Raw genomic sequence first — 22,550 nt, forward strand, 5'->3', positions numbered from 1 at the left:
TCAAATATGCAGAAAACGAGCACATATTTTTGGTAGGAAAGTTTCAAGACACATTGCCCAACACAGCCCTGCAGTTGTGTGTGATCTGAATTTGTTAATGCGCACACACATTAACACACTGGATTCATTTAATGCTGATTAATTCATTAGTTGTCCTGATTCTGGGTTTCACTTCTTGACTTGTTGAAGGTGATGTTCTTGAAAAGGGTGTAGCTGTCCACACACAGCAGCCCGGCTGACATCAAGCCAACAATCTGCAAAAAGAGCAACAAAATAAATGCATCACCCTGCATGTCGACACATCCGGGGTCCAGTGTGTGTGTGTGTGTGTGTGTGTGTGTGTGTGTGTGTGTGTGTGTGTGTGTGTGTGTGTGTGTGTGTGTGTGTGTGTGTGTGTGTGTGTGTGTGTGCGTGGAAAGAGAGACAAAAGCTTCATCTCCAAGAGGACTTCATATTGTTGGGCCACAGCACATGCACACAGATGAAAGCATTGTTTGGATGTTTATCAAAATTGGCCCACACAACTGAGATTGCAATTATAGATTAAAGAAATATTTCTCACCCCTCCAACCAGTGTGCCCGTGACAGCGTATGTACTCACAGCCATCAGGCTCAAGATAATAAAGTAGGCTGCTGCGAACACTGAATTGAAAACATCCTGAAGAGGAAAAAAAAAAGAGCTTAAGTAAAACATGGTCAGCGGGCTATTCTCTTCAGCACAAGGCCTCTGAAACCTGCAGTGCTGTGAAAGTTCACCCACAATGAGAGGCCAGATGAAGAAAGTCAGCCTCTTGTTGAGTCTGAGCGCATACAGCAACACCAGAAGTAATGTGATCAGAAACTCCAGCGCCGTGGCCGCAATGTAGGTTGGTCTGGATGCCACAGTGAAACACACAAATGCTACAAGCAGGGTCACCTGAAGCAGGAAAAAGGAGACACAGAAAAGTCGTCACTGCAGGAATGGAAAAGCTCTCAAACGTCAGATGACTTGAGTTTTCACTGTGCGTCCAGCACACCGGTTTTTCTGATTCACTCCCTTCTTTCCTTCATACTGCACATTCCAGAGAAAGAGGAACTGAGTTTTCCACATCACATTTTTTTTACACAATCAACTGATCCAGCTGCTCCTTTAGCCTCTAAAAAGCTTTTGGTACGTTAATGTAGGTCACTGCTATGAACAAACTAGTTCCACAAACACTGTTAACTAGATTGCAGAGCAGCGTTGTGACGCTGCTTCGTTCTTTCTTCGTGTACGGTGCCTGCAGCTCTCTCCTCAGCTGTCACAGAACCACTCCTACAAACTGAAACACGCTCAAACTTAAGAAGATGTGCAAATACTCTCACCAACTCTGCTACTTTAAGGATTCCCCTCTTGGATTTGAGAAAAGTCGTGTTCACGTCCACGGGTGGATTTTTATTCTGATCCTCTGACATGATGGTACGATTTCATTTGCAAATGACAGCTCACTCTGTCTGTTTCCTGAAACAAGCAATTTCCCTTCTGCATAGGAAATGACTGTTAGTAAGAATATGTGCAATATTTTGACGCCAGCAGCTACTTGCCACTGCTGAAAAAGCTAAGCAACACATATATAAACAGATATGTGCTCTGAGTTTTACAGGAAGAGATGGAGTCCTAGAAGAATTTGTCAGGGTCTGCAGGTGGCTTGAGCTGAGCTGTGAGAATTCATTTCATTTGTGAAACTGAGCCTGCACATTTAAGATACTGTTAGCCTTTCTGTTGCATCGTGATGAACAAATCAGCTGCAGCAATATCACTAGGTGTTTGACAACAATAAAGCATTAGAGGTTTTGGAATTAACCCACTGAATTAATAGAGAAATTACATGTTGACTGTCAGGTATTTTAAGACCAATGAGGAGAAGTACAGTACATTTGCATGTGTGCATGCATTATGAATGTACCGGATCTATGGTCTAACAGTCCCAAGACTAGTCATGATATAAAGTGTGTAATAAAACTTTTTATTAAGAAGCAAACATTTTGCAGTATGCATGTAAAAAGGAGACAGAATTAATCCCATAATCCAGCATGGCACAGTACACTTGAATAATTCAGGCATGATCAAAATGAGTACATTCCCCTATCTGCTCTGCATCGCTAACACGACTTAAACCACTGACTAATGATGCAGCATTTTTTCACAACGGGTAAAAGTTGTGTTGGCTCATTAAAACCATAGCTGTAAAGGCTATTTGCATTATCAATGTAATGTTATTTCCATACAATTCCCTTAATTGTACACCACAACCATCTTTCTCTTCAACATTAACGCACAGAGTTCAAAGACATATCCCAATAAATAATATGGTTGCTTGTTGTTCTGTAGAAAGGCACATCTTCACATTTTGCTTCCTCATTTCTTGCTCTCAGTGTGGCCAGTCACACTTCCAGGGCTCAGACTTGGGCCCTTTGAGACACTTTCCCAACTTCTCACAGCCTGCAGGGGCCCAATTCTGTAACAGAGAGCGGCCAGCACAGTAAGCACAAGAATATGAAGTTATAAAAACACTTATTCCATTTAAAGAAAGATCTAAAACCGTCTTGTAAAAGCGGAGCTGGTTTCTGCCTTGTCCTGTGCCATGAGGGTCTTGGGCTATTCAGTGGTCACAGTTTGCCATCCCGTGTCCTTAATGTATGGTTCTTTGTCCCTTTCTTAGTTATAACCTGTATCCCGTGTCATTAGATAAATACTGTCCCATCGTGTTTCAGATTTATCACAAGAAAAGATGGAATAAGCAAAGGTAGGACAATAATTCACGGATAAATGCTTGGGACGTGTGTTTGTGTTTGTTTTCTTCACCACAAGGGGGCAGTGCTATGCCACAGATGAATCCCCAGCAGTGCAGTTCACAAAGTCACTGCAAAATGTAGCTACTTAAAAATAACCCTAAAAGACTTTTTTTTTTCTTTCTTTCTGACAAAAGCATAATACAGACACCGGATCACTGGTGGAAAAGTCATAATTAAGGTGATAACATGACACATTCTGGAGCAAGTTAGTAACGGTGATAAACATGAAAATAAAAGCTAAATCTGTCGCGCGGAACAGTGAAAGTCTGCAGGCTCGATGCAGCCTGAAAACAGACAGAAAAAAGATCTCTGTTCAGAGACTTTTACTGATTCTCAGTTTTTTCATAAAGGTTTTATCCATTTCTCTTATGCCTTCATTTATCTGATGTACAAGTGTTGGAGAGAACAGAGAGATAAGGTGCTGGCTTTGAGGGCTGCTGGTCTAAAAGAAACACACATTATCTGCTGTGAAAACTGATGTGGCTCTGGTCCAATGTCCCCGCCTATAGAGGGAAAAGAGGTAGCTGCTGCACACGACGAACTTAACTATTAGCTTTTTGCGTGAAAGTAACATATGCTTATTTATGTTATGCAAATCTTACCATGACGGCCAAATCACACATGTTGAGCTGGGGAATACCGGGCACCAGAGACTCCTGATGCTTCTCCACAACTGGAGAGATCCTGCTCAATGCGTCCTGGTACTCCGCAGTCAAAACACTGCAGACACACAACACACAATGTCAATAAGGCTGCAGTGAACAATAACTTTCACTATCTGTGATCTGATTTTTTTTTTAGAAAAAATGAGGCGTCAAAAAACACACATCACAAATTCCCAGAGCCTGAGATGACATCTTCAGATGTCTTGTTTTGTCTGACCAAAAGTCCAGAACGGATTAAAAGAGATAAAATGACTAAGACAATTAAAAATGGTTGATTATTTTTTATCCATTTCAATGTGAAGAGCCACCTTGAACATCCATAAAGACGACACTAAAGGAGTTTAAATCAATCTGCTGGTGACATATGTAAATATACATGCACACACATGCAAACAGAATTGTTCTTTCTCTATATGTTAGTGCACAGAGGATAACCCACAGCATCTGTCTTTGTTCTCAATCTGTTTTGTGTATTTGTTGCAGTTGTTTCACTCCAAACTAAAAACCTAACACACAACCACACTGATGAACATAATCCCTAAATTTGTGTGCTGCAGTGAATGACTGTAGTGCATCCAGTCCAAGCTTTACTCATTATATCAGAGTGGGGACATGCTATAGCTTTCATCAACAAAAACAGCAACACACACACACACGCACACACACAGACACACACATGCAGGCCATCCACTTGGGCACCCTTCGGGAACGCTCACTCAGCAGGGTGAACTATGTAACCTCCATCTCATCCCCTGTCTCTCAATTACTGTTGTTGGACACCAGTGAGCCCGAGCACCTCTGCGCATTATTATATTCAGTGTGTAAAACACAGGGGCCCTGAAGGCTTTCAAAGGAACGCTGCTCTCAATAGGACCTGTAGGGTTAATGGGTTGTGTGTGCACGTGTGTGTGTGTGTGTTGGGGGAGTGGGCGTCTGGTGGCGTGACACACGGACAGATAAATATCAGCAGTGCAATTACACCCCTGATACACTCGCCAGCAGCACCTGTGCCAGCCTTCCATCCTCCCTCCACTGCAGACCCAACCCTCTGATTGGCCCCTGGAGACCATGTGCATGTGTGTGAGGTGAAGTGTCAATTAGAGTAATAACCCCAGGCCCTGTCCAGCTCACACCTACCCTCCCCTCTTAGATCTCCCACAGGGCAGCAAGGCTTCCTCCATCAGCCAGCACCTGCTCCTTTCCTTGATACTCCCAGTCTTTACTTTGCCCAACAATTACTCGACTGGTAGCGCGCTGGCTGCAATTAGTCTCTCTCTTGGTGTGCCACATTCGTCATAAGCTAACTATCTGTGCATTGTGACCCCAGTTGATAGGGGGAAAACCCGGATTACTCCCCTCGGTTACAAATCAGACATTCAGATTAAATTGCTTCAGCTATCTGAAATCACAAATTCTGCTCTGGCCAGATTTCGATCAGCAAGAGGGATATTTCAATCCCCTCCTATCTGCACTCGCTACTCATTGTTGCGATTCATTTTGTGATAAGCGATGAAGCAACTTAATAGAAGTAAATGTGAGGGAGATGTATCAGACCGCTTTGAGCATTCAGTTTCTCCATAGGAGTCTGCAAGCGAAGCATGCCATACACTGAGAAACTTGTGTAGGACACTAAGTTTTCTATTGTTTTGTTTATGCACTGAAAATCTTACAGTACAGACCTCTAAATCAAAAACTAATAATATCATTTGTTTATGCCCCCTCTGCAAACAAATAATAAAAAGCCCACAGTCAGCACAGCTCATTATCATGATTACAACCCTTAGCCTACTGGTGGAGAGGCAAATTCTGGAATAATAAGCAGGCTGTATGCAAATGGAGTCTTTTGATTTATAATGTATGGCACCCAAGGGGGATGGGGGCATTGCTCAGGTGTGTCACCACTCTGATTACTGATTCATAACGCTATTGCTGGAACACACACACACACACAAACAAGCACACAGTGGCAGAAGGTGGGGGAATTGAGGAGACAATCGAATACATCTGTCCTGCCTACCCCTCCCCTCCACCATCTTCTCCACCCTGGTGGAAATTGAGCACTTCAGTAAGGACTATTGATTGGGGACACAAGAGCTTGGTGGCAGGCAGCAGATGAGGCCAGACTGTGCAGGGCTGGCTGCAGTGGTAGGGCTGGGACTACGTGCTGGACGGCCGGGGCTCTGGGACCGTGAGCTGAGGTAGGTGGTGAGAAAGTAGGATGTGTTAACCTGAGGGTCTGGGGTCACAGAGGGGAAGGCTTCGAACAAATCCAGTGGGGAGTCAAACTCACAGAGTCGGGCAGATGCACACCTGGCTGGGTCCGTGTTTTGTCGTGGACAGATGGACCACCAACACGGACGCTGCCGTCCTCCAACATCTACAAACTAAACACTACCGTATTTTTGCTCCCAAATGTTTTCCTAGATTGCATAATTAGAATCTATGCTGTTTTCCTGGGTGACTGTTCTGGATTTGGGATTGTGTGTGTGTGTGTGTGTGTGTGTGTGTGTGTGTGTGTGTGTGTGTGTGTGTGTGTGTGTGTGTGTGTGTGTGTGTGTGTGTATGCTCTTTGCTATATCACAGGCTGCGACAGTAGTGAAGGTATGTCTGCAGACAGGCCCTACATCATCTTAAGTGGCTCTTTAGGTGCAGACAGAGATTAATGATGGCCAGGCAGCCAGTCCAGCTGGGGGACCGAGGAGCACACGGACAAAATGCACACATACACGTGTGTGTACACACAGATACACACACTTAACTAGGATGGAGGAGAACGGTCCCAGTGGATGCAGAGGGACAGCAGCTGAGCGGTGAGGAGTGAGCCGAGCTGCACAGCAGTGGGTGGAGCAGCAGAAGTAACGAGGGAAAAAGTAAGAAAAAAGTTTGAAGAGGAAGGGGACTGGATGGTGCAGATTAGAGCGGATAGAAGAAGAAGCCTGAACAGTGAAGGGGTCAGGCAGATGGGTGTTGGGAGGGGGGTGACCTTGCAGACGAACTCAATGACCCCAGTGAAAAATGAGTGTGCACTTTTGTTTCGTGTGTGTGTGCCCGCGCTCACACCTTGCACTCAGCACAACACATGGCTGCGTATTGATTGGTTTTTGTTTCTTTCTTTTTTTTTTTTTTTTTTTTCATTCTTCCAAGTGAATCGCAGGGCTAAAAGGTAGCCAATTGAAAAACAACATTAATGTTTTATCATCCAATCTCACTTCAGAACTGAGCAAGAGGTAAAGAGATGAGGAGGCCAGAGCAAAATATGAGAGGCTGAACTGCAGAAGGCAGAAAAGAAAGGTCAGCCCACGAGGTTTTCTGGCAGGGGGCAGCCGCAGTGAACAAAAGGAATATTCTCTCATCAAAGCAATTTAGAGATTATCTTAACATATTAGTCATGGCGTCAGCTTGCGCCGTTTTTTTTCTAAAGGATCACTTAAATATTCTACACTGACAGTACGCAGAGGAAGAAGATGCTTCTCTATTTTTGCATCCTTATTTAGTAACAGTCTTAGTTCAGCCTCGGCTGTCTGTGTCCTCTGGCGTCGCTCGATCCTCTCTGCGATTCTTAACTCTCCTCTGAGCTGAGGCAGAGACACACAAAACTCCATTAAACAGCATTTGCTCTCAATTTAGACCTGAACAATTTATCTTGCAATTTTAACCTGCAGCGGTGCAGCGGAGGGTTGAGGGCCTGATAGTGATCTTTAAGGAGCTGTTTACAATCACAAAGAGAAGGGTGTAATCAGGCGCGCTCTGGCTGAGCGGATCAATCGCCGCCTTCTTTTTCATGGCACTGAATCAGTATTGATCTCATGCACATTCTGCGCCTCCAACAGGCAAACTGCCCTCCGATTCTCACCTCTCTTAGGTTCATTTTCCATCGTCTAGACTAAGACTTGCTCTTGGTTGACTCCCTTCTCCTCTCCTCTTCTACACCCCCCTACTGGAAATCAGCTGTGAGCAGAGTTGAAGTTTTCGGAGCACTAACCTGATCGGGAACTTTTCCCCAGGATCCCGTCCCAGGTGGAAAATGATGGGCTGCATTGTGTGATCTTTCTGGTCATGAGTGGTCACACCCGGGACCTCTTGACCTGGACAGAAGTTAATGCCCTGCAAGAGAGAACACACGAAAAAGACGCAACCTTTATTTTTTGCTTTTTACCAGACTGGCTGCATATTGATGTGAACATATTTTGTTCATTTGAAGCTAATCTCAGAAAAGTTGACGCCTCCCAGTTGAATTTTATTCACACACAAATGACTCTGCCTCCATTGCACAATACAGATGTATGAGATCTTTGCATATGTCTCATAATATAACTCAAGCAGCGTATGGGTTAGATTAGTTGTCTCATCAGTTATAAACAGATGGTTTCGAAAGCATTTGATGTAATTTTGCATTCATTCATTCATTCATTCATATTTTACTGAATATCTGTATGTATGCTGGAGTGAGACCGCAATCCAAAACAGGAAAGAGCAGAAGAGCTTTGACCGCAAGCTGAGTATGACGATCAGCTTTTCTCTAGCACAACCTCACACTATATTTGAGCTCAGTCCCTCTGCTAAAAACAAGATATTTGCTTTCACTCTTTACGCACCACGAGTGAAACTTAAAATAAAAATTAAAGAATTCGATCCTTACATCCCATTTTCTCCATAATCGCTCTCTATAATGACTTTTCTTTAACTTTCTGTTTTTCTTTTGCCACACTGTGTGTCCAATTTGGTCATATCCCGTGCTCTATATATGATTCTTTTAGATGTTTTAGTTCAAGCACATCCACACAATGACATTTCTCAGTGTGTATTATCAGCTCCACTAAAGAGATCTGGAGGTTTGGATTTAGGCTCGCAGCCACCTGCTACTCTAAGCTCAGTGCTTAATCTTGTTGTAGTATGGCCTTTATGCATACTGTCTACCAAAATGTTGTGTTATTTATGCATCTATTGTTGGCACATTATAAAGGGCTTCAAGTCACTGGCAAAATAGAGGACTTTTCTTCTTGGTGCTGCCTCGCCTTCATCTCTCCCTGCCTTCTCTCCTGCTCGCTGACTCCATTCTCATGAGCCTGGCAGAGATCGCAGCCTGATTGAGTCACACTCGCTCCTCCAGAACCCCGTGGAGATCTGCCTCCTTCTTCAGCACGCACGCACACACACACACACAAACAGACACGTTTTGATGAGCACAACTAATATTGAGAAAGCATTCATCTGTAAGGAACTGCTGCTGCCCCCCCTCTGAGATCACTCGACGGAGCACCTCAAAATACATATAGAGGAGACAGAAAGAGAGAGAGACTGAGAAGGATAGACCCCCCCCCAACCCGCAGAGGCTCCTCTCATCCAGACTTGTCCTGTCTTTTGAAGCCAACGGCTTAGAAATGCAGAAAAGAATGAAAGAAGAAAAAAAAAAAAAACTCATCCCAGAGGAGCAGCAAGAAAGGCCTGCTGTGTGTATCTCTCTGACTCTGCCTCTTGTACCGAAGACATAACAGCAAGAAATCCATATCTCCTCTGACATTAATGCTATGGATACAGGCTGCTTTCAAACTGGAGCAGAGCAGTCGCTATTACAAGATAAGGTGCAGGAGCATCCAGGCGTAGCAGGAAGAATTTTGGAAAAGGAAATATTTGGTGCCTATTTTGAGCCAAAGGGAAAGGAGAACAATTATTTTATGTTGATTGTTGCTGAATACTTCAAAGAATATATACTTTCAACACATCTCATTACTTTGATGAGTATATCTAACATATTGTATAGAATATGTGCAAAAATTGCATTTATCTATGGACCATTTGCTAAATGTTGATCAGTTCCAGGAGGTCTGAGCTGCACGCTCAGCAGCATAAAGTCACTTAACTAAAGGTTACTAAAGGTAGAATTGATGCAGAAATAAATAACCAGTGTAGAACTAACAGGTGTTTGGGAAACAGGTCATTTTTCAGTTTTCTTTTATCACCAGGTGAAGTATTCAACAAGGTTACAAAAAAAAGCTATCACAGCTGCCACAGAGCTCCTACTGTAGCACAGGTTACTCAGCAATCCAGATACAAAGCAGCCACAGTCATGACAAACTATATTCTGCAATATTAACATCACTGCGCTGCCTCAAGAGAGTTTGATGAGAGCCATTTAAGCCTGTGAAATTTCTCATTTTCCTCATGGCTGAGCTGCGTGAACGCCAGGACAGAGCAATACGTCTCCCAGCTATTAACCTGTAATTTCGCTCTTCTGCACAGACACACATCTTCCCTTGTTTATTTCTCACAATGGACCAAGAAAACCAAATTATATTTTTAAAGTATTACCACAGCTGAAGAGCAAGCTGAAAAACAGGGTTTTTTTTAGGTTTGAATGGGGAATTCTGCTGCAGGACAGGTTAAACTGAAGCCTGTATGATCATTAAACCGCGTTATTCCAAACATTTCATGCGCTGTCTGACTGTGTGAAACAGCTCGATATGAGTGCATGAGTCACTTTGTTTACATTTTTCATGTTTAGAAACACACTATGGGTTACATGAGATGGAGAGTTTAAGGATTCAGCCATAACGGTGAGAAACATGTCGGGAATTGAACATCATCTTGTCAGAGCTCAACAGTTGCTCCATAAAACACGGACACGCACATCTCTTTGGAGTACTGAACATACGTGTACATGTTTTCTCTGGTCCTCCTCTCTCTCTCTCTCTCTCTCTCTCTCTCTCTCTCTCTCTCTCTCTCTCTCTCTCTCTCTCATATACACACACGTACGCACCAATCGATACGCAACTCACAGGCAATCAGACGCCATTATTTGTGAAGTTCCACTTCAGTTCACATGAGTTGATAAAGGAGGCTGCTATTGATTCAGCGGCCCTGAAGGAGAGAGCAATTTAAGCGACCGATGGGGCATAAAACAAACTGGATCACAGGAAAAGCAGAGCTGTGGAGGGAGGACAGGAGGACATGTTTTTATGGACGGAGGGGTGAGAGAAGAGCTGCACTATCCTGCTTCTGTGCCACATTTCACATTCCTCCTGATATGTTTAATCACCACCGAGACACTGCTGGCATCTGCCTTTCTTTCTTTCTTTCTTTCTTTCTTTCTTTCTTTCTTTCTTTCTTTCTTTCTTTCTTTCTTTCTTTCTTTCTTTCTGTGACGCCAAAAAAAAACAAGTCCACAGCCGGCAATGTCAGTATGTAAACGACGAGGAAAGAAAATCTCCACTGGAGTTAGAGCAAACAAGTCAACTGGTTGATAAATGATGTAAGTTCACTGATGTGGGGGCTCCTCATTAATATTCATTACGCTCTGATGTACACAGCAGTCAACTGATGAGCCATTTTCAAGATAACACCAACAGTGAAAGTGTTTGTGTGTTTGAGTAAGATTAGGAAAGACAAAGAGGGAGGATGTGGCGTTGTAAATCAGGAACTGAAGAGACAGAGATGGGACAGAGTTGGTGTGTTAACAGGAAGTCTTACGCTTTTGAACTCCCTCCAGGAGTTGCTCCAGGTCCAGTAGTGCGCTTTGTATTGTCCAAGCCTCACAGCCATCAGCTCATTCCCACGGTAATAGAAGATTGGCCTGTTGAGGATGAGAAGAGGGACAACTAATGCTGAGAGAAGTTTATTCTCAGGTGGATTTGCGACACATTGGATGCTTCTGTTTTAAAAAGCATCTTTCCTCCTTGCATGTTCACACTGACAGTCCACTCACTGATTTTTACTCAGAAATTCAAATGTTGAACTCTCCTCACTTACCCAAAACAAGGTAAATGCTAAGCCTGAAAACTTCATAATGGCCATGTCCATTCAGTTTGTGCTTGATAGACTTCTTTGAGCGTGAGGTCCTAGCCTACTCCTCCCGTCTCTTTTACAGTGCGCTCATATGCTTGTGAAGTTCAGTCAGACAAACCTTACTTTGCTGCAGGTGTCCATGTTTTCCTGCGTAGATCCACTTTGACACATTTAGATTGGAAGTTGGGAATACTGACTCGGAACTACCAACCTCTGACTTTCCATGGATTGCAGCATCAGGCTTACAGCGGCGCCTTGAGATAAATGCTAACATCAGCACGCTCACATGCCCACAAAACAATGTTAACATGCTGATGTTAAGCAGGTTTAGTGTTTGCTAAATTCATCGTCTTAGTGTGCTGTGTTAGCATTCTAGCATTTGCTAATTGGCGCTGAATGAAAAGTACAGCTGAGGTAGATGACAATATCTTTAGTTTTGCAGGTATTTGGGCATTAACCAAAGCACTTGAAATGTAATAAATAAAATAAAATTTTGACTTGATAATGACAATGATGATGATGATGAGAGCACAAGTCATGGGATCGGCAAAATTGGTTAAGTGCATCCCAGTGGAGACATGAATGCTTAATTGTAATCCATGAAATTGTTGTTAAGGTGTTTCACTCAAAACCACGTCACGAAAGAGTCACAGGATCACTGAAGTCATTGGGATTCATCGCCTCGAAACCATGGAAATCTGTACAAAATTTCAAGGCAATCCCTCCAAGAGCTGAGATTTCAGTCGAGTCGACACTGCTGCTAAAACGCTGCCGTTCATGACAAAACTGACACTGCTCTCCCACTCAGGGATGTGAACATGAACACAGCAGTGTGTGTACTCGCCTGTTTTGGAGTTTGTCTGAGTTGTTCAGGAGCACTGGTGTCAGGTCCAGTCCATCGAGGGGTCTGTCATCAGGGGGGCTGATGCCGGCCAGAGCCAGACTGGTGGTGAACAGGTCCATCACGTTGGCCAACTGGAAATTCACCTGCAAAAATGGCAAAGAAATGAAATAAAGCACAGCCACTATCTGCAGTACGAGAAGCTGCTTCACACAACCTGCGAGCTAAGATAGGAAAAAGCGAAGAGCCTTGAAGAAATGAAGACTTCCCAAGTGTCGTCTCAAGGACTAAAAAACAAACTGAGCACACACACACACACACACACACACACACACACACACACACACACACACACACACACACACACACACACACAAAAAAACAAAGCCACACACAGACATGTTTTCATCACTTTTGGGGAAATTATATAGACTTACATTAATTTCTTGGAGACTTACCATAAGCATAATTTGCCTAATCCTAACACTTACTCTTAACTTAACCAAGGTACCTTATGGGGACTAGCATTTTTGTCCTCATAAGGAAGGTGCATCCCCACGGTGTCACACACGCACACGCACGCACACACGCGCGCACACACACACACACACACACACACACACACACACACACACACACACACACACACACACTTTCATGGCAGTATTTCATGATGATTTTGCTTCTTGTTTCTGGCAAATAATCAAGCGTTCACAAATCTAGAATGATCTCTTTTACGCTGGATTTTCTTGCAGATAAGGTGACAACGCACATTCATGAGTCATGAGGATGTTTGAATGTGTGGTTGTGTGTACACGTCGGAAAGAGGTGCATTTCTTCAGTCTCCTCTCTAATCTCTGCTTGCAGGTTTATTATAAAAACCTCCAAAATGCTTCTCTTTCTAAATGAGTTTTTTGTAGGGGGGGGGGGGGGGGGAGGAGCGAAGAAAAAGAGAAGAGGAAGTAGGGAGAGGACAAGGCCCGGGCAAGCAGGCGGCTGGAGCTGAAGCGAGCTGGTGTTTTATCTCCTTCTCCCAGTCCCAGTGAAAAGCTTTATTTTATTTATAAACTTTGAACTATTTTCAGATAAAATGCCATTTTTCGCTGTCATCCTTGATCTTCCGTTCCATTCTCTCCTGAGCGAGCCTTAGAGGGAGACGGCACGCTCACAATCAGATAGCGCTATCAGGCCTGTGCAGCTGCACCGCCATGTGCCGCTGTGCTCCTATCGGCAGACAGCACACATGCAGGCACAGACACACACGCGCACTCACACACACAAGCTCCTAAGCACTGAAATGAATTCCCTTTTCTTCTGTATCCACAGAACTAGCCACAGAAAAGGCTTTGCAATGCATTCCATGATCTATCTGCACATCCACACACACACGCACACACACACACACACTCACAGATTTAGTCCTTCACTCCATTTTTCTTTTTTTTTTAAGTCCCCCTTTCGCAGACACACACAAACCATTAAAGAAGACAGGACAAAAGGACACAAGAAGAAGCAAAACTGACATTTAGTTGGTAATAACTCGCACGGCCAAAACCTCAAACTTTCAGACTCAGGCCGCTCTGACGGAGGAATTTATCTCACGAGTTGCCATCTTTTACTTCCTTCCTTTATTAGCTTTGGCCTCTTTCGCAGTCTACACTGAACTTCAGTCTTTCTTCAGCCTTTGTTTTTTTCTTTTTTTGACTGACTCATCACTCTCTATTAATGTCACATTCTCCTTCCCTCTCTTTCTCTTATTTCATTCTGTGTCGTGAGTGGTGATGTTGGTTATCTGGGGAGGCAGGGGCTTCCATCCCCGTCTCTGCCACTCTGCCTGTGTGTCCGCCGCCTGATAAAACCCAACAAAAGGGATTGTGACGCTCGACAACACTGTGGGGCAGACACCCCCGCCCGCCTCCCGATTTTTGTTCTTACAGCCACCACCCCTCATCACCAAGCCCCTCACCATGGCATCTCCCCCTGAGGCACTGGGAGAATGCTGAATCTGCACCTGCTTCATACCAACTATGCTTCTTCATTCCAGTACATCTCCGTCCATCCTGCTAAATATGAGCAAATGACTAAGTTTCATCATTCAGAGGCATTGACAGATTAAGGTCTTTTTGTCTGTTTAAGACATGCGGGGAAACACAGTGGTTTTTCTGTCCCCCCATCCCCCAAAACTTGTCTCTTGATCTCAAATACTGTAAAGACACATCGGCGCTCAGTCAGTACAATAAACCTGCTGAAATCCCCCTTTAACAAAGGCATGCATGGCTGTTTGTTTTCTCCAGCATTTTGCTCCAAGAGCTTATGGACTTTTCAATGCACAGATCAACAGAGATTTCCAGAAGACTACAAATAAGAAAGGGGGGCAACCCTGTGCCTGGTCTGTCCTCCCTCCCAAGCAGCACAGAGTGATAAATCCAGAGCTGTGGAGTACAGTAGCTCCAACAAAGCAGCTTTGTCATCACAACCCCAGAGAGCTTCAGGGAGGATCTATTGACCCTCAACTGCAAATACACGCACACGCACACGCACACACACACACACACACACACACACACACACACAGTAGGTGTTTTGTGATGTCCTGCTTCGGTAGTAGTATTACTTACATCTGTGTCTCTTCCACTGGTCTACAAAGTTATCTGCCACGTATACAACTAATCCAACACACATATGAAAGCATGCATATATATGTGGCCTTGTAGAATCAAACAAAAGTGACTCAGACATGTATACACGGGCGGACGCGGCGGTCAATAATAATGTGGCACAGGTGCAGCAAAGCCCGGTGGCAGCACAAGCGTCTTTAGCAGCACTCTTCTTCCTTTTCTCTTTTCTACACAGCCACCTCTTTTACTTCTTCCTTGCTTCCTTCCCTGTATCCCCCCCCCCCCGACTCTCCACCACCACACTCCACCCCTCCGTTCCTTTATCCTGAGCGCCTGGCATATTCAGATACTGAAGTCCTCATTACAGCTCAATCCAACCTCAGCAAACACACAAACAGATTAGCCGCTTAAGACGCTCCCAATCCCCCTCTCCCTCGCTACTCTGCTGTGCTATCAGGCCCCAGCACACCCCTGTGAGATGAGCCAGGGGCAAGGCTTACTGCAGACTGCAGCCTCCGCTCGCTCCTCCACCAAATCCCTCTGCGTCACAGCCCCGTGTCACAGCTGCCCCTAATACAATTAAAAGTCATTTGCAGAACGCACAGGCTTAGAGGATCACGGTGTGGGTGGGGGGTTAAAATGGGGAGGGGGAAGGAGGAAAGAGAGAGAGAGTTTGGGGCATTATTTCAAGCCAAACATATTTGAGGAAACAGTGGAAAAAAGCGCCCACACGCTTCGCGGCCACAGTGCGCAGTTTGTCTTTACTGTTTCTGGGGTTCAAACGCTCAATAGAAGGCGAGCGTGGTCAAGATTAACTGGTTAACGGCACGAGTAGAGCGTGCACAAGTACGGTGGTAAATGATACACAGATGAAACAAAAAGCAACAATCATTCAAAAGAGAGGATTAGTGAAATAATTATTCCCTTGCTCTCAACCTGCTTTACAATCCCATACATCGCCTGCAGCTTTACAGAGAACATTTCAGCTCCTGGAACCTGTTGATAGGCAGAACATTAGGGAGCAACAATGCTTAGAAGAAGAAAAAAAAACTGGCACTGGATCCTGGGTCTAAGTCCAGTCTATTCTCCGGAGAAGATGGCAGGGATTAAGTGAATGATCATCTTGGGTTTTTTTTTTTTGGAGGGAGGCATTTATTTGGTAAAAGCTTCAAATCACAGGGGTGTTCTTACCGTGCCCTCTTTGATGTGTCCAGGCCACCAGGCAATGGCCGGCTCCCTCATGCCCCCTTCAAAGGTGGTCTCCTTCCCGCAGAGGAAAGGCCCATTGCTGCCACCTGAGGAAGCACAAGCACAAAAAACATGTATCAAATCACACACATATGCAAGGAAGAAACTCGCTTTGTGAATCCAAGCCGGTGATGTGCATTTGAGCTGTGCCTACTCTGCCGTGGACCTGAAGTTAGAGCAGCTCCGTTGTCTGAGGTGAAGAAGACAAAGGTATTCTTTTCTATGCCCAGACTCTGCAGCTGTGACAAGATCTGACCGACGCTGTAGTCCAATTCCATCACAGCATCACCGTACCTACAGAACAGAGACAATTACATTCCCCCGTGGAGATCCGTTCACTGGTAATCATACGCATGTGCAATAAAAGAGACAGTGAGGTACGACATAATGTACCGGCCTCGCTGGCTCTTCCCTAGGAATTTTTTGGAGGCATAGACGGGGGCGTGAGTGGCGTCGGCTGCCCAGTAGAGGAGGAAGGGCTGCTGGGCCTCAGTCTGACGGCGTATGAAGTCCTGACCTTCCTGTAGGGGTGGGAGAGAGTGACCACACTGCCAGTGTCAAACGACTTACTGCAGCTCCATTCGCAGTGCTGCTGTCAAGCTGCATAAAGTAATAACCTCTTTGTCACTTGAATACCACATACTAATTCATATTTTGAGCATGCAGCACAGCCAGTTGCCAGTTTATTAGGTACACTAGTTGTGCAAGACTGCATTGAGTGTATGTCCATCTGAAAAATGACAATGAAATTTACTTTTAAAAGACACATTTATATACTTAGAAATGGAAAAGCACTTAAACTGGCTATATGTGACATTTTCTATTTTCAACTCAGATTCGATGTTTCAAAAGTAGCAGCTCAGTTGATCTGCTGGTGTGCACCTTATATTAACTTTGCACACTAACCGTCAAAACAGTGATGAACAAAAATGACTTTATTGTGTCGCCTTTTATCTTTTAGTATTGGATATAGTACTGAAACTGGATTTTTGCATGCCATATGTAGACTAGTGTCAAATTTCTGTATTTCTGCTGCTGGCAAAATCAAACTTAACACCAGAAATATAAGATAGTATTTCAAAGTTTTGTTTCATTTTTTAAAACAATCAGCCACATTAATAAGTGCGCTCTGGAAACCAGTCCCATTAGACATGCTGATATGAGCTTAACAAAGCTCTACTTGACAGATCCGGCCTCTTCTTGTGATGACACATTACACCTCTCAAGCATGCAGTGTGTCTCTGCAGGCTGCTTTTGATCCCTTTAGGAACAGAATGGGAGGGAGTGACGTAAGCAGCAGAGATATAGCAATCAAGACGAGTGTGCGCAGAAGTCAACAATCCACTTCTGCTGGTGAAAAGCAGGAGTAATGATCAAAATCAGGCTTTAATTGCATTTTTAATTTGTTAAATAGATGATTTATGTTCTTGTGCTTTTATGTTTTGGTGGGGCAAAGATGAACAATGAAGTTGTATTCTATAGTACTCCATCCATCTATCCATTATCTATACCGCCTATCCCTTTCAGGGTTGCGGGGGGCTGGAGCCTATCCCAGCTACAATGGGCGAGAGGCGGGGTACACCCTGAACCAGTTGCCACATGCAAGGACAAACAAACATTCACACTCACACCTACGGACAATTTAGAGTCATCAATTAACCTAATGAGCATGTTTTTGGTCTGTGGGAGGAAGCCGGAGTACCCAGAGAGAACCCACACATGCACGGGAAGAACATGCAAACTTCACACAGAAAGGCCCCGCCTGACCCGGGGATCGAACAGGCAACCTTCTTGCTGTGAGGCACGCACACTACCTGCTGCGCCACCGTGCAGCCCTCTATAGTACTCTACTCCATTAATTGCTTCACCAAGGCAACTGTGAAACTCAACTGGCTGTACCTGACATACTCGGCCTCACTGACAGTGTTGTATCACCTGAGAAACAGCCTTAGAAAGGACAGGCAAGCCTTAACTTACCATCAAGTAGATCTGTGTGAGGTTGGATTCTCCAGTATGCCTGTCAATCATGAACTCCTCATAGTATCTAGAAAACAAGTGAGTTGACAAACTTCCATTATTATATAGCCGACCTCTCATCGGAATACCTGCAGAGGCCACACCGTGCCACCTCTCCTTTGCTTATTCAACCAGAGGAAATCATTCCCAATGACCTGATTGCATTGTCAGGGCTTTCAATCTGCCTCTAAATTGAGTGAAACTACTGCAGACAATATCATCAAGACAATGAAAGCAAATTTCCCTCTTGCGGACTGTGTTTGCAGGAGATTTTGGTGAAAGACATATTTGGAAGTCGCAGCAGAGCTGAGCAGAGGGAACTGTTATGAGGTGTTGCTGAAGCGTGGCGCAGCGAGTAGAGAAGCAGTGACAGGCATCTCTCTTTCTTACGCTTCACTTCCTCCAGGTGTCTCCGCATACAGCCAACGCAACCTGCCGTCTCTTGAGGGTGTGTGCGTGTCTGTGTGTATACGTGTCTATGTGTGTGTGCATGTCTGTCCAGGGCCCAGGTATGCACCGCTGATTAAACCCACGGCTAAGCGAAAAACACGCCCGGCTGCCAGTTCCAATGACCCTGAATACACATATGGCTGTTTTGGGGAAAACAAATGGGCGGAAAATGGAATACACAAGCACAGCTGGTACAGGGAAGGAAGAGGAGGGGAGACACTCAACTCATCCAGAGGAGCAGCCAGCCAAACTATTCCTCTGAGTCATGGGGGAAGAAGATTTTTATAGATTCTCAGCCAGCGTTTCTGCCTGCTGTTATGTATATCTGAGTGCTGGAGTGTGATACTACCTGCCAGCCATCTCAGAGTTGTTGTAGACAGGGATGTTGGGTCTGATGCTGTTGTTGTAGGGGCCAAAGTGGCAGTTTGGTGCACCAAACCATTCATCAAAACCATTTTCCAGAGGCAGGTTCATTGGTCTGTGGCCCAGATGCCTGTAGTGGCAAACAAAGTACACTCAAACACACTGTGTTTTTGCATGTTTGAATTAAGACCATTACTACAAATCACATATACTTGTGCTAATACACACTATTTTCTAAAGCGCAACATACTTATTTTCATGTTCAATTGCTGTGACTACTTTAGTCTGTCATTGGCTCTCATTCACTTTGCACAGTAAGCAAATTGACTTGCAGAGCATTCCTTGGTGCATTATTACAGAGCAAAACAAAAAGGCAGATTATCCTCTGGGTGATGTGTTACCTAAATCTGAGCTTTGCATGAAGATTTTCATACCATACTGAAATGAATGCAAATCAATGGGTGGCTCAGGGAATAGGAAAGATGTATGTAAGATTATTGCATACTGTGGAAAATGATCATCAGTAATGTTAAGTACATATGACTTGTGATAAATTGGACAAAACATGCAAATATAGTGCATTGGTAATTGATGGATACTTTTAGAAAGATTGTGAGTAAAGATTCCATTTATTCGTTTTACTTTTCCACCGACTCAGAAAGACAAGTGGATAATGGTGATCCGCATCATTCGCCTCATTCAATGTTGATTCATGGACATTGGGCTTTTATAGAACTTAGTTTTTATGTTAATCGCTTCACAATTTGTCTCTAATTCACCCATTCACACACACCTGCATACACATTCAAGGCACTGGCCTGGCTATCATGAGCGAGGCGGGGCGCCTTGCCTTGCTGGAGGATTACGATTAGTGAACAAGCTGCTCTGCCTTTTCCACCCTGGTTCAACCACATGAAGCACTTCGTAACTCTGTTTTAAGAAGTGCTGTATAAATAAAGTTTATGACATCCTGAGTCACAGCCACCATCACCAGCCATCATCAGCATAACCTCTAAAACTTCAGAGACCTCTAAAACGCTTGGATTAAAGAAAGATAAAGAGCTTACCACTTGCCAACTATCTTGCTGACGTAGCCCTTTTTCTTCAGCATCTGGGGTAACAAAATCTCATCTTTGGAGATTCCTCCCACTATCTCCTGCGGTGTGTATGCTATAAAAAAAAGGTCAAAATTTAGTGTACAAAACTTTTCATTACTTAACTGCACACTGTACATTATAGTGTAAGTAACGAGAAAACCTGCAAGAAATTATGTACAGCTGGGTAATTTGCACAGTAAGGATTTCCTGAGACTGTACCGTTTCTGGCGTGGCCATTAGTGGTGTAGAAACCGTTTCTGACAGGCAGCCTCCCGGTGAGAAGTGCCGCTCTGGCTGTCGATAAAACGACAGAAAAAAGTTAATAGGATTTCTGTATGTTGGTCTTCTTTTTGTACCGACAAAAAGACTCAGATGTATTGTAGTTCCCTCTCTAAACCCAACGTCACATTCATCGGAGAATCCAAATTAATTTGTCCACCTCGTAAAATACTTTGGTTAAATTAATAAAAAATAAATAAAAAAATAACATGTGTACTTAACTATCATAATAAACAAAAATTGATACAGGAAAGCCCTCCGCAGTGCTAGAGCAGCCATTCATCTGCACTAATAGAGGAAAATAAGAACAATCCCAGGTTTCTCTTCAGCACTGTAGCCATGCTTTTTCTTCAAACACAGAAACCATAGAAATTGTCATTAAACCTGTCACAGTTTTAGACTGTTTTTCACCTGTCGACCTTCACCAACTAATTTCATCAGCAAAATCATCAACCTGTATTTTAGACCCCATCCCAACTAAGCTGATTAAAGACGTTTTACCCTTAATTGGCTCTTTTTTATTAGACATAATCAATCTGTCTTCATCAACAGGCTACACACCACGGTCCTTTAAAGTAGCTCTGATAAAACCTCTTCTTCTTCTTCACCACTGTAAAGAATCTGGGAGTTATCTTTGATCAGTTTATGTCCTTTAACTCCAGCCCCTAGATATGCTGTTATGGGATTGGACTGTTGGGGGACCTCCAAAGATACACTGAGCTCTTCTGAACCAGAGCCTGGTTCTGCCTGAGGTTTCTGCCTGTTAAAAGGACGTTTTTTCCTCGCCACTGTCGCTAAGTGCTTGCTCATGAAGGAATTGTTGGGTCTCTGTAGATAAAAAGAGTTTGGTCTGTGCCAGCTCTATATGGAAAGTGTCCTGAGACAACTTCTGTTGTGATTTGGCGCTATATAAATAAAAGTGAATTGAATCGAATCTAAATTTCTTTGTGCAACTTTTTGAGAGTTTGTTCTCTGTAACTACCACGACCAACACTCTTTCTTCAGCAGCTGCGTTTAATGGTTGTGGTTCATCTCCTATATGTGCCTAATTTACCATTATCTAATCTAATCTTTGTAGTCAGGTAATAACCTGTATCTCCATATTTCAACTCAAAAAGAAGAAAAGCAGATTTTATATCGATACCTTCAGTTAAATTATCTACAACCATGAAAAATATAAAGGTGGAGTTCAAAGGTTTCTAACAACAGTGATGTTGCCATACACACATACTTTTCTGCATAGAATTACTGCAACAGAGTGTGCTCTACTTTGCATGCTGCATTTGAATGAGGCGTCAGCAAACTAACATCTTTCAAAACAGGAACGTCAGGTACAGTTTCTCACACTCACACGGAGAACAGAGCGGATTGGCGGTGTAGAAATTTGGAAGCAGCATGCCCTGAGCGGCCATGGCATCCAGGTTGGGGGTCTCTTTAGAGGGCTGGCCAAACACCCCCAAGTCCCCCCAGCCCATCTGAAGAGCAGAGGGAAAGAATTGACAATATATTCAAAACTCCTGCCTTTTATATTCTCACCCAGAAAGGTGCAGCACACATTTATGCACAGACAAAGACAATATTTACAGGCTGCAACGTTCAATGACATGTATAGAAAGAGGGGACTTCTCCCAACCCACAGGCAAAGAGAAATCTAACACAGAGAGGAGGAAGGAGACATAGAAACATACTTAGGGCTCCCAAACAGAGCTGTGCTGCAGCTGTGATGGACCGAAGTCACGAGAACAGGTGAGAAAGAGAAAGTAACTTACGTCATCCATGAGCATGATGATAATGTTTGGAGGAAAAACATTTGGAGACGTTCTTGCCCACGTACAACATATTATTGCACAGAAGAGAGTCACAGTTTCCGTGTACATCCTCGCATTGCTGTGCTGGAGTCACATGAGCGTCAGCTTGAACTTCGAGGAAATTACTTGTGTGCCTTCGTGCGGGTTTTCAGCGCAACACTTGCGCATACACAATAAAACAACCGTTTTCAACAATGTTTTTTTTTATTATTAATAATTCGGTTTTGGAATACATTTGTGCAAAATTGATTTTAATTCCGTTGATTTATGAAAGTGGCAACGCTTTACATTAGGATTAAATCGTTAAACTTATAACCGTAAAATTGTTCCTTGATTTTAGGTGCATTCAGGGACTTCTGATTAATTTTGAATCTGTGGCTGGTTCGGATGCTGAAGGAAAGAATAAAGAAATGACCGAGTCACAAAACACTTTTGGTCAATAGAATTAAAAGGGTACTATATAAGTAACTTAAATGAATAAGGCAGTTATAAAACACTATGTGTATAATATATAAAAATACGATACTCTTTTGCATCCCGACTTTTCCTACAGCATATGAATGCAGCGT

General features: G+C 43.7%; 2 protein-coding genes across 2 annotated transcripts; both read right to left on the reverse strand.

Annotated features, from left to right (window-relative positions):
• Positions 1 to 77: 77 nt before the first annotated feature.
• LOC139335100 (chemokine-like factor) lies at positions 78 to 1,468 on the reverse strand. Its single transcript, XM_070968544.1, has 4 exons — positions 1,345 to 1,468; positions 761 to 916; positions 563 to 658; positions 78 to 254 (listed from the first exon to the last, which is right to left on the reverse strand). The coding sequence occupies exons 1-4, from the start codon at positions 1,432 to 1,434 to the stop codon at positions 147 to 149; spliced, it is 450 nt and encodes a 149-aa protein (XP_070824645.1). The 5' UTR covers positions 1,435 to 1,468; the 3' UTR covers positions 78 to 146.
• Positions 1,469 to 1,965: 497 nt separating this feature from the next.
• galns (galactosamine (N-acetyl)-6-sulfatase) lies at positions 1,966 to 22,074 on the reverse strand. The gene is made up of 14 exons (XM_070966889.1): positions 21,943 to 22,074; positions 21,525 to 21,648; positions 20,114 to 20,188; positions 19,865 to 19,967; positions 18,784 to 18,927; positions 17,946 to 18,012; positions 16,362 to 16,489; positions 16,123 to 16,262; positions 15,912 to 16,015; positions 12,106 to 12,248; positions 10,947 to 11,049; positions 7,462 to 7,583; positions 3,417 to 3,534; positions 1,966 to 2,477 (listed from the first exon to the last, which is right to left on the reverse strand). Exons 1-14 carry the CDS (start codon positions 22,048 to 22,050, stop codon positions 2,391 to 2,393), a joined length of 1,566 nt encoding a protein of 521 aa, XP_070822990.1. The 5' UTR covers positions 22,051 to 22,074; the 3' UTR covers positions 1,966 to 2,390.
• Between the last annotated feature and the right edge of the window lie 476 nt (positions 22,075 to 22,550).

The sequence above is a fragment of the Chaetodon trifascialis genome, chromosome 1 (genome assembly GCF_039877785.1).
Source record: "Chaetodon trifascialis isolate fChaTrf1 chromosome 1, fChaTrf1.hap1, whole genome shotgun sequence".
NCBI classification, from domain to species: Eukaryota; Metazoa; Chordata; class Actinopteri; order Chaetodontiformes; family Chaetodontidae; genus Chaetodon; species Chaetodon trifascialis.